The sequence below is a fragment of the Aulonocara sp. 'chitande type north' Nkhata Bay genome, linkage group LG13 (assembly GCF_057382095.1).
Source record: "Aulonocara sp. 'chitande type north' Nkhata Bay isolate Kocher_YH1m ecotype deep benthic linkage group LG13, A_spYH_male_GT1.1, whole genome shotgun sequence".
Lineage (NCBI taxonomy): Eukaryota > Metazoa > Chordata > Actinopteri > Cichliformes > Cichlidae > Aulonocara > Aulonocara sp. 'chitande type north' Nkhata Bay.
In genome coordinates this window covers 28,075,178-28,087,148 of record NC_141356.1, presented here as the reverse complement: position 1 = coordinate 28,087,148, position 11,971 = coordinate 28,075,178, and the positions used below count along the sequence as shown (strand labels likewise).

General features: G+C 41.5%; 4 protein-coding genes across 5 annotated transcripts; all 4 read left to right on the top strand.

The window, feature by feature from the left end:
• Nucleotides 1–110: 110 nt before the first annotated feature.
• LOC147316295 (dual specificity protein phosphatase 13A-like) lies at nucleotides 111–2,126 on the top strand. The gene is made up of 4 exons (XM_086259686.1): nucleotides 111–1,306; nucleotides 1,388–1,602; nucleotides 1,683–1,887; nucleotides 2,009–2,126. Exons 1-4 carry the CDS (start codon nucleotides 1,095–1,097, stop codon nucleotides 2,028–2,030), a joined length of 654 nt encoding a protein of 217 aa, XP_086115812.1. The 5' UTR covers nucleotides 111–1,094; the 3' UTR covers nucleotides 2,031–2,126.
• On the top strand, nucleotides 1,894–4,826 carry LOC147316294 (dual specificity protein phosphatase 13A). The gene is made up of 3 exons (XM_086259687.1): nucleotides 1,894–2,412; nucleotides 2,585–2,802; nucleotides 2,886–4,826. The coding sequence occupies exons 1-3, from the start codon at nucleotides 2,288–2,290 to the stop codon at nucleotides 3,095–3,097; spliced, it is 555 nt and encodes a 184-aa protein (XP_086115813.1). The 5' UTR covers nucleotides 1,894–2,287; the 3' UTR covers nucleotides 3,098–4,826.
• A 306-nt stretch (nucleotides 4,827–5,132) lies between these two features.
• On the top strand, nucleotides 5,133–8,590 carry dusp13a (dual specificity phosphatase 13a). Its single transcript, XM_086258117.1, has 7 exons — nucleotides 5,133–5,920; nucleotides 6,158–6,283; nucleotides 6,366–6,607; nucleotides 7,438–7,654; nucleotides 7,752–7,874; nucleotides 7,947–8,164; nucleotides 8,263–8,590. Exons 2-7 carry the CDS (start codon nucleotides 6,159–6,161, stop codon nucleotides 8,490–8,492), a joined length of 1,155 nt encoding a protein of 384 aa, XP_086114243.1. The 5' UTR covers nucleotides 5,133–5,920; nucleotide 6,158; the 3' UTR covers nucleotides 8,493–8,590.
• Nucleotides 8,591–8,855: 265 nt separating this feature from the next.
• LOC147316292 (dual specificity phosphatase 29-like) lies at nucleotides 8,856–11,379 on the top strand. Of its 2 annotated transcripts, none has more exons than XM_086258116.1 (4): nucleotides 8,856–9,113; nucleotides 10,277–10,462; nucleotides 10,586–10,809; nucleotides 10,907–11,379. In XM_086258116.1, the coding sequence occupies exons 2-4, from the start codon at nucleotides 10,284–10,286 to the stop codon at nucleotides 11,131–11,133; spliced, it is 630 nt and encodes a 209-aa protein (XP_086114242.1). In that variant the 5' UTR covers nucleotides 8,856–9,113; nucleotides 10,277–10,283; the 3' UTR covers nucleotides 11,134–11,379. The 2 variants fall into 2 exon arrangements, with proteins under 2 accessions (XP_086114242.1, XP_086114241.1); XM_086258115.1 differs by having other exon boundaries at nucleotides 10,272–10,462.
• Nucleotides 11,380–11,971: the final 592 nt, after the last annotated feature.

The following is an 11,971-nucleotide window of genomic DNA, read 5'->3' as shown; positions in this document are numbered from 1 at the left end:
AGCCTGGGATTTCTATAATCCGTCAACTTTGACTGTTTTATTGTGGTTTTCGTTCTTAAAACAGTATTGTCATTCTTGCCTTGGCATTCATTCCCCCCCCCCCCCCCCCCCTTTATAACATTCAAACTTTTTTATATGAGGTTATGTTATACATCAATATCTCATGCATGAACTTAAGCTATGTATAAGTGAAGAGTGTGCTATCGTTTTAGCAACAAATCATTGATGAAATGAGCTGTTTTCATTGTCATTTTGGGGCATTGAATATTAGTGTCAAGACGACTGCGGCAGTAAATCTTGTTACTCTTTTAGCCGTGAAAGCATCATTATGTAGAGGAAAGTAGGAAGAAAAGTTAATACAAACTAAACCTATAATGTTAAAAACATGTGCCATCATTCACTAAGCAAATGCTTATTAGAGATTACAATAAAACTGCATTTATGTATGCAGACATGGTACCTACTAAAGCATCAGAATGGGGAATAAGGGTGATTTAAAAGTCTCTAAATGTGGCATTGTTGCTGGTCTGGTCTGAGTATTTCAGAAATGGCTGACTTACTGGGATTATCTTGCATAACTGTCTTTAAGGTTTACATAGAATGGCCCAAAAAACAGAAACTATTCAGTGAATGGCAGATCTCAGAGTGAAAATGCCTCTGGACTAACTGCTTTAAGCTGCTGGGAATTCTCATTATGACCAAGATATGCAGAAGAGCATGGATAACACACGATAACACACCTTTCTTGAACATAACAATGAGTTTATTGTACTCAAATGGTCTCCTTGGTCTCTCAACAGATAATTATATTCTCAACATAAATGTTTTTAAATAGTTTTTTCTATCACGTTTAAGTAGATCTCATGTCATATACCTTTCCTACAGATTGTACCGTTGAGTCTGCCATAACTGGAAAGCAAGCTTGAGAGGTTGACTGAGAACCAGTGCCAATGAGCCACCTGTTTTTGACAGTCAGAGGCTGAGTGAGGTGGAACTGCTGCTGAAAGAGAGTCAAGGCGAAGGCAGCAGAGTGCAGCTTGGTTTCATTTTGGTAAAGAACAAAGCAGACCGTCTGCCATTGTAAAAACTTTGCAATGACAGACAGAAAGTCCTCCTCAGGTGCTGCCACAGGGATGATATGTGATATACAAGATTTGGAGCCAAAACAGGAGAAGTGTGTGGCAGGGGGATCAGAGAGAAAGTGGGAGATCCCATCTCTCCAGGATCTGGAGGAGGTTTTACACTCAGCTCCACGCTCCTGTCGACATGGAGACGAGGTGTGGCCGAATCTGTTTCTGGGAGACATGTGAGTATCGTGAGCTGGATTTAAATTCAACGTATGCACATCTGGATTGTATTCATGTGTTACATCTGCTGTTTGTGTCAGGTTTATGTCTCATGACAAGTTTGGGCTCTACCAGCTAGGGATCACTCATGTGCTGAATGCCTCACATGGTAAACTCTGCTGTAAAGGTAGTGATGATTTCTATGGAACCACAGTGAAATATTACGGAGTCCCTGCCAACGACCTCCCCACATTTGACCTCTCGCCATATTTCTACCCCGCAGCTGAGTTCATTCACCAGGGTTTGACATCAGGAGGTACTGCAAGCAGATTTTCAGAGAGGATGATACAGATCTGAGTTTTCATTATATTTGTTTCTGCCTTTTCTGACTTTCAGGGAAAGTGTTTGTGCACTGTGCTGTGGGTGTGAGTCGTTCAGCTGCATTGGTCCTAGCCTACCTGATGATTCATCATCACCTCAGTCTGTTGTCCTCTATACGTTGTGTGCAGCAGAAGCGCTGGATTTTTCCCAACAGAGGCTTCCTGCGACAGCTCATAGACCTGGACCAAAAACTGCAGGATGATGGTTTAAACGAGCCAGAGTAAGAAAGCCAGAAACAACCCTCTATTTCCTCCTCCATTTGCACCATTTATTGCATGTATAAACCAAAGTGTTCAGCTTCATTCACTCCCCTCCCCTGTCCTCTTCTAATGTGACATCAGTGGTATCAGAGCGAGCTCCTGAATTCTCCCCCTGGGGTTTTTTAGCATCAGTGAACAGACCAATCAATGCTACAGCGTTACAACATTAAATAACTACATCCAGACAGTCCGAGAGCACACTGAACACAGAGAGCTAATTTTGGAGCCAAGCAGCGTTCAAACAACCACCTGCTCATGCCTCTCACCGAGCTGTAGACTTCGGTGGGAAGGGGGACGGTGGGCACAGACAGCCAGAGCAGTGCGGGGGTGTGCTGAAGGAGCAGTCTGCGTCCGGGGAGAATGTCAAGGAGCAAACAGCTACAGGACCTGCTACTCATTAAAGAACTGGAGGTCATCTTGGATTCCTGCCCTGTGGGGCTCACACCGGTGGATGAAGTCTGGCCCAACCTGTACATAGGAAATGTGTGAGTGTGCTTTTGTACAACATCTTTCTGAATTCTGTTGGAGAGAAATGCCTGCTGAAAAGGAGAATTTGTATTCCTTTTACATTTAAGTTATTTAGCATTTATAGACACTAGACATGGCTGTTCTATTCTTTAGTTTTACTCTTTTTTCCATCTTTTTCCATGTCTACAGGGCTGTAGCACAGAATAAAAAGACATTGCATAAGCTTAACATCACTCATGTCCTGAACGCAGCGCACTCCAAGCAGGGCAGCATTGGTGACCAGAGTTTTTATGGGAACACCTGCGTTTACTTTGGCATCCCAGCGGAGGATTCAGAGGACTTTGACCTCAGTCAGTACTTTAAACCTGCAACTGACTTCATACACAAAGCCCTGATGAGCAAAGATGGTAAACTGAATGTGAATATTATACTGGTTTTTTTTTTCTTTTCAAGAGCTGGCCCTCATGATATTTTCCATCCTTTTCTACAGGAAAAGTTCTGGTGCACTGCATCATGGGTGTGAGTAGATCGGCCACTTTGGTCATAGCATACTTGATGCTGTGGCAGCGTCTTACTCTGAGAGATGCTCTGAAGCATGTTGTCCAAAAACGAGCCATTTACCCCAACCGGAACTTCCTGTCCCTCCTCCTCAAGCTGGATGAACAGCTGACACGAAAGAGGAGGCTGTGTCCTATTCTCTGACAGCCTTTGTTCCTCACTGCACCTTCATTTGATTAATGAACACCTCTCCATATGTAGAACTCCACTCTAATTGGCGATCAGTAGTTTGTAAATATGATGTGTAATTAGATTTTGTTTGATGTAGTTGCAGGTGTAAGTCTGGAGTGACCTTTATTTATTTATTTTTATTTTCGAGGTTGTCTGCTGCCTTTCTACAGTCCAGCAGCAGCAGCGCTCACACTGAGCCTTTATGTCATGTTTCTCCTGGTTTGTTTTTCATATTTAAATCATATTCAAATGTTCTCTGTGAGTGTTAGGAGTCCTGCTCACATGCTATGTACGGACAGTTTTATGAAACCCATTAATGTTTTGTCAAATCTCACTTAAATTGTTTGGTCAGATGCATAATGTTCAAAAATATGTATATCTGACTTCTAACAAGGTTTAACCTTGAACAGTTTTCCTGATAAGACACCTACTTTTTTAGTCAAGGATTCCTCAAATAAAATAATTATTTGTTTCATTTTGCTTTTTTTTTTTTAATTGCCAAGAGCTTACTTAATATTGCCTAATCAATCTGACAAAAACAGGTATGTCTAATTGCTGAGCTGTATATCTTAACAGTGCTCTGTTTGATTGAGATCTGGTGACTGTGGAGGCCATTTGAATTCAGTGAACTCATTTAAATGTTCAAGAAAGCAGTTTTTATTGATCTGAGCTTTGTGACACAGTCTTTCATCCTGCTGGAAGCAGCCATCTGAAGATGGTACAGTGTTGTCACAAAGGGATGGACATGGTCAGCAACAATACTCAGGTCAACTGTGGTGTTTAAATGATGCTCAGCTGGTACTAAAGGGCCCAAAGTGTATCAACAAAATATCTCTACAAACATTCCAGCACCATCAGCTTGAATGTCGCAGCAGAAATCGAGATTCATCAGAACAGCTGATGTTTTTCCAGTGTGCTGTTGCACAATTTTGGTGAGTCTGTGCAAACTGTTCTTTTCTGACAGGAGCCACACCCACTGTGGTCTTCTGCTGCTGTAAGCCAAAGTTAAATGTGATATACGTTCGGAGGTCCTCTTCTGCATACATTTGTTGTAACAAGTTGACCTTGACAAGTGGTTACATGACTTTATACTGCCTTCGTACCAGCTTGAAGCAGTCTGGCTTCAAGATGACCTTTTTAGACAGAGTTGTGTGGGGAAATCACATTAGATAAATGGACTGGTTCATATATAGCGTTTTTCTACTTCACCTGAGCACAAAACTTCAAAAATTCAATAATGTGAAGTTATACAACTTTACACTCATTCATACAAGCGCTTTTCCCCCCAAGTAAGTGCTTTTTATCTAACATTCATGTACACTCTTTTGGATGCATCACAGAGCAACTTGGATTAGTATCTTACCCAAGGATATTTGACATAGGAGATCTAACCACTAACTTTCCATTTAGTAGATGACCTGCTCTACCTCCTGAGCTGCAGCCACTTGTAGATCAGCAGTTTCAGGAATATTTAAGGTTGTTGGTGCCTGTCTGCTGCCAACAACAATGCCACATTCAAAGTCACTTAAACCACCTTTCGTCCCCTATCCGGTGGTTAGCTTCAACTTCAGCAGGTCACCTTCACCATGTGTACATGCCTGAATGCAATGACTAGCTGCCATGTAAATGTAAGTCATTAGATATTTGCATTAACAAGCAATTAAACAGGTGTACTGAACAGACTGGCCCGTGAGTATGTATCGAAATGGAAGTAGCCATGGTGACATTACTTACTGGTTCCTGTTTTAAAACTTTGAGTCACGGTCACATTCTTGTACCTAATAAAGTGGCTGGTCTGTGTACATAAACAGTTTTAAAATGATGGCAAAGCAAAGGTTTATTTACTAAGTTTGGTCATTAGTTGAACTTAGATGCATGAAAGGCAACTCTGAAGTGGCAGTTTAAAGGGTAATTGATTTGTCAGGATGAGATTGGTAGTGTCTGGACCAACTGGAGACCTATTACCACTGTGGGTTTTGTGTCCGCACGCAGAGGAAACCTTGAACAACAGGAAAGAGTTCAAGCAGGAAATGGTTAAACAAACAAGAAATAAATTCAGCTTGAAAAAAGCAGATAAAAGCACTTCTGCTACCACACAAGCTGACAGAACAAACTGGTGGAGACTGGTAGATATAGTGCTGGGCCTTGATTGGATGATGAAGTGTAGGTGTGCCATCAGGTGTTTGCTCAGGAGTAAGAAGAGACCCAAAAGATAAAAACATTATAATTCTGACAGGGACCAGAAAGAAAATATAGGATGAGAACTCCAAAATAAAAGTGAGGTTATGCCAACTGTTACTGTTGCACTATTGCACGCCTAAGGTCATGCAGTCTTCCTTTCTTTAATTGGTTATTTGATAGTAAACAGCCTAAATCAGTATGAGCAGATTAAAAGCAGATAAAGCTAATAAATCACTGGTGAATATCATCCACATCTCTTAAAGGGACAGAGCAGCAGGCTTTACTCTGCAGCAGGGTAGCAACTCAGACACACGCAGAGCAGCCACGTGTTACATAACAGTCCACAGTCATCGTGGAAACATGTGAGCTAATGTTAAAGTTCACAGGATAAGGCTCAGGGTTGCCCCATGAGAATGAAACATCAGGTCTGCATTCACCATGAATAAAATGGGTTTTGAGTGCCTGAACAGTGAACACAGTATGTTAGATAACTTTGTCACTTTTGAGTGTATGATTACAGAGTTATAAAAGGAAACAACCCCAGCTATGTGTGACTGTGATGAACAAATAAGAGCAGGCAGAGTAGGAGAGGAAACCGAAGCGCCTCGAAGTGAGGTAAGTTCATGAGATTGGGCTGGTTTGGGGGATCTTTCAGGTAAGAAACATTTAGAAAGAAAGCATGTGTGGCATCTTGAGAAAATCCCACTCTCAGGTCTGTGTGTTGTTAAAAGAAGCTGGGATGACTAATAAGTTTACATAACAAACATTAACATTTACAGAAGCTTTTCATAGTGAAGGGCTAATAAATGACATGTGTTTGTGCGATTTATGAGTGTCTGTGTGTTTGTACAGTATGTCTCTTAGGGATCCTCCGTATGAACCTCCCTCTGTCTCAGAGCTGCAGGAGTTTCTGCTCGCTGACAGACGACCGACTGGACATGTCAATCAAGTCTGGCCTAACCTTTACATAGGCAATGAGTATGCGTGCACATATTAACATGCACACACATCTATAAACATTCTGCACTCGTGCAGCACTGAGTGTGCTATTGTGTTTCAGGGTAGCAGCTCGTGACAAGGGCACTCTTCACAATCTGGGCATTACTCACATTGTAAATGCTGCTCATGGAACCCCCAACCCAGGCCACGGGCTCTATTTCTACGTCAACACTGGCCCGCGCTTCTACAGAGACATGTCAGTGGATTATTATGGTGTTGAAGCTAATGATGCAATGGACTTCATCCTCAGTCCATTCTTCTATCCAACAGCAAGATACATCAGAGCTGCACTAGCCATGGGAGGCAAGTGGGCAGGGTTACAGCATGTGGCTGGATTAGATCTCAGTGTCATACAGCCACACCATCTAATGAGATTAGATTTTATTCTTGACTAAAATAAGGAATCCTTATTTTAGTTTGGATTTAGATTTGGTTTCTGGCTCCAGCTTTAAAATTAGGATTTCATTTATTAAGCAGAACAAGCTCTTCAAGCCTACCTGGCCTTATGTGAAAAAGTGATTGCCCCACAACGACCACCACGTTTGACTGTTGGTATGACATTCTTATATGAAAAGCTGTGCTAGTTTTGCAGGAGATGTAACAGGTCTAAAACCTACCCACATTGCTCACTCCTGGGAAGGTTCAGACATATTCCAGTTTTCCTCCATTTGTGCATTTGCGCCCTCACTGTGATTTGCTGGAGTTTCAAAGGTTTGTAACACTTTTCGGACTTTGTTTCCCATCTGTTCTTGAGTTTCTTTAGATTTCGGCATGATGTGTTACTTTTTGAGGTCTTTTGGCCTACTTCACTTTGTCAGACAGGTTCTATTGAAACGAGTTCTTGATTCATCAGGCCTGGCAGTAATCAGGCGAGTGAAACTGAACTTAGCTTTCCAAAAAATGCTGTTAATCATGGTTAATTCATGATTTAACAAGAGGGGACAATTACTTTTTCATACCAGGTAGTAACGAATGAAATCACAATTTAAAAACTGATGATGATTTGAAACATTTAAGTGTGACAAATGTGCAAAAAAAAAAAAAAAACAGACCAGGAAGGAGGCAAATACTTTTTAACAGCATTATATATCTATAAATGGTATTGAGGGTAATGTTTATCATCTCAATCCCAGGACGGGTGTTTGTACACTGTTTGATGGGCGTGAGTCGATCTGCAACCTTGGTGCTGGCCTTTTTGATGATTGTTGAGGGCCTGAGGCTGCAGGAGGCAGTAGCCGCTGTCAGGCCGCATAGAGACATCTGCCCAAACCCAGGCTTCCTGCAGCAGCTCCGTAGCCTCGACATGAGCCTGGAGAGAGAGAGGAGGAGACGAAGACAGGCCCAAACACTGTAAAGATACAATCAGTCACACACAAACCCATAAGCATCCACATATGCAAACACATATGCACACACACACAACACACACACATCTTTATTGCTGCAGGAGTCACTTAGCCCGGCAGGAAGAAACGGCATCTCTGACAGAGCTGAGGAACATCCTTTGGACAAACAGGAAGCCGGTGGCACCCGTCAATCAAGTCTGGCCAAACCTCTACATTGGAGATGAGTGAGTGGAAAACTCAAATGTATCAAAAACGATATTCTAGTAAATCAGTCTGTATGCCGTGTGTGTATGCAGGTCTGTGGCACGAGATAAAATCACACTTTCATCTCTGGGTATAACTCACATACTAAACGCTGCAGCAGGACGACACCGCATTAACACAGGCCTGCAGTTCTACAGAGACCTCAAAGTGGAATACCACGCTGTTGAAGCTGCAGACCACCCAGAGTTCAACCTCCAGCCTTTCTTCAGATCAGCCGCACAGTTCATTGACAGTGCGCTGAAGAAAAATGGTTAGAGGCTAAGCAAATAGACATGCATACATTAATGTTAAGCAATCTGCGAGTTACTTTCAGCTATTATTAAAAGGACTGATCAAAATGTCTTTCAGGGAAGGTGTTTGTTCACTGTGCCATGGGTGTCAGCCGCTCTGGAGCGCTGGTTTTGGCGTACCTGATGATTTGCCAGGGCCTGTTGTTAGTGGAGGCTATCACTGCTGTGCGTCTGAATCGAGACATTGGACCCAACTCTGGTTTTTTGGAGCAGCTGAGGCAGCTGGAACTGAGCCTCAATACACAGAGCAGACAGATCCCAGAGGAGGACTGTACCAACACATCCTGATAATGAACACACTCAGGAACGCTTCATTCCTCCCTTGATTGGCAACCTGTTATTTTAATTAGTTTCTATCAAAATAATTAAAACTTTAAAAAAGGTCTGCGTGTCACCTATTTTATTCCCTTGACTTTTTCAGGCCTCCAGAAATAACTCGGCACTGACGAATCGTGACTGATTCTTGCAGCTGTCCACACATTAGTGACATTCCTCTGATGATGCAAGATGCCACTCGTACTGAACAACTGAGTTTGTTTCTGTTTAAAACAGTGCCTGAACAGTGCGTGCTGTCATGTTAGGGGTCTCATATACAGGATTACATTATGAAAGCATGCCATGTGGAGAGATCAGGTGTTGTAGTCTAACTACCTAAAAATATCATGTTAAACACTGAGCCTGAGAGAGCAGTTACCATTCCAGGTCTGTATTTCAGTCTTCATTGCTTCCTCCTGAGGGAGGTTCCTGTTGGTACACACACATGTACAGCCACCGGACACAAACTCGCTCTCTCTCTCTCTCTCTCACACACACACACACACACACACACACACACACACACACACACACACACACACACACTGACATCCACTGAGGAAAGTAGAAGTCTGCGATCCACATTTAACAGAGGTGAGTCGTTTCTTTATACTAAATTGCTCGTTTTTATTTAATATCTGTTTTTTTCCCCCCCGACTTGATGTCACACACCTCGTGGATCATTGGTGGTTTCAGTTCAGTGTGACTTCAGTGTGAACAGTGTTTCAAAGAATGTGCATGAAGGGCTTGGTATGAAGTGTGACTAGATGAAGAACAAGGCTGCCAATGCAGGGGTCCTAAAAGCTTTGAAAAATTGGTATAATTAATGTGAATCTATTAGCGGAGAGCGAGATTAAAAAAAGTCATTTAAATTCCTATTTGGCTCCCGATATCTCGTGTACTATTCTGCTATTGTTTATTATTAATATTGCAAAATGTATGATCAGTTAAGCAGCACCAGCAGCGATGATGCAAACAGAAAATGTCACGTCTGTTGCTTGAATTTGTACGTGACATCCAAGAAACAGCATGTGTTGCGCACACAATAATACACAACAATATTACACAGAATACTGAATGACAACATACGGTTTGTGTGATCGTGGACAATCATAGTTAAACCCCTTTTCACGTTTCTTACTTACATACATATTTTTTAATGTGTTTCCATAGTAACACTGATTTCAAAGTTGCATGCAGTATTTAATAATAATTTAATCTTAACTGGCATACAAAAAGAGAATATTGCTTTCATTTATGAATTTGTAAAATCCCTAAATTAATAAAACCATTTAAATATTCTTTACAACATAATTTTTTCTAAAAGTCTGGTCTTCCTACATCTTCTATAGCCATTGTTTCTGTGGGTGATGTACTAGGTTTACAGTTATTTTCACTATTGATCGTTCATTTTTTGATTCATTGCTTTTTGTTTCAACAAAAATGAGAGAAAACAGAAAGGAAAAACTACAGCTTGGAAAAAGGTAAAACCAGATGTTTACATTGGAAAAGCTGGAGCCGGTTAATTTTTGGCATGTTGCTTATAAATGACTGATAAGTATTTAGGAAAAAATGCTCATGGACTCCATAAACATCCTTGGCATATAGGTGGTAATGTTAGATCCCTGTAGAGCTTTGGGACAGATGGCAGTGTGCAGGAGGTGATTAATTTCAGGCATGTGTGTGTGTGTGTGTGTGTGTGTGTGTGTGTGTGTGTGTGTGTGTGTGTGTGTGTGTGTGTGTTGTGGACAGCACAGGAAAACAATGTCCTCTTGCATGGTGAAGTCCAGAAGTAGAAACCCATATGCAGCTGTTCAGGTGGACCCAGACAGCGCTTACATCACTCCAGGAACATTAGACCTTGAGCAGCTGTTCTGGACCGGCACCACAGCTCATTACACACACTTCAACGAGGTCTGGCCAGATGTCTACATCGGGGATGAGTGCGTAAATCTGAGTACTGCAGATGTCATTGTACTTATCAGCCCTTATACAACTATTCAGTCAATTGTGTCAAAAGTTCATGATGACAGCTTCATACTGAGTCTGTGTTTGCATAAACACAGGAAAACTGCTCTGGAGCGGCCTGGTCTGAAGGATCTGGGGATTACACATATCCTGAATGCAGCAGAGGGAAAGTGGAATAATGTGCTGACTGGTGCTCAGTACTACAGAGACATGGAAATCCAGTATTATGGTGTAGAGGCTGATGACAAACCCACTTTCAACATGTCCCAGTACTTCAGGCCTGCAGCAAATTTCATCCACGAGGCCCTTGCTCACCCACAGAGTGAGTCCTCCGGGACTCTGGGGAAACCTTTGAGTTCATTATCTGGAGGATAAGTTTGTTTGTTTCTAATAAATCCATATATCTTCATTTTTTCTAGACAAGGTCCTGGTGCACTGTGTGATGGGCCGGAGCAGGTCAGCGACACTGGTCCTGGCATACCTGATGATGAAACACAATTTAACTGTAGTGGACGCAATTGAGCATGTGCGACAGCGCCGCTGTATCCTGCCCAATCACGGCTTCTTAAAACAGCTCAGAGCCCTGGACATTTCACTGCAGGAGGAAAGGCTGAGACAAAAGAAAGAAACACAGGACCAACAGTAAATACTAAGAAAGGAACTTAAAAATGTATTTTAACTTCATGTCATGTTTTCATGGATATTATTTTTTTTCTTTTAATATATAATTAAAGTCATGTTTTCAGTAACCGAGTATGAATCTCATTAAGTTACTCACTCTGATTCAGTCCATAACTCTGTTTTCATGTAGAAAAGATTTCCTTTTCATAAGATTAAAGTGGTCTTAAAGAATAGTTCTCCAGGCTTCCTGAGGTTCTTTTAAAGTTTTTCTTTGGACATTTGTTGCTTTTTCACTTGTCCTGTCATTTTCAGCCTAGTCCTTGTAACTGACCATCTAATGCTATGTTTCACATGATGAGCCAGTGTTGTGTGTATACAAAACAGGCAACATAGCAAAGAATCCATCTGAATTTGTCTTTAGGCACTTTGTTACTAGTGGTTTGTTACAAAAAGACACATTTTTTTATTTGAATCTGCTGCAATCTTTAAAGAAATGAAGAAATTATGAACCAACTGCTTCATTTTTTAGTATATTGATGCCAAACACACTGCCAGAACCCTGCAGAATGATTCCTGCAGACCAACAGCAGACAGAATTTTGTTGCCATCTGCAGAAAGTTAGTGAGTACTGCAAATGTATTACAAGATCTCAGGGAGTGGCTCAAAACCTTTTGACCACAAAAACAAAGTGTTAGTTACAGCAACTGAAGAGAAAAAAAACCTTTGTTTTAGGTATTATCCAAACTCTTCTACATAAAGAAAGGAGGCCATAACGAGCCATGAGAGAAACCTCTGAAATATGAGGTGCACTCCACATTATATAAAAAATATGAGACACAGAAAAACATCTATGATAAAATCTG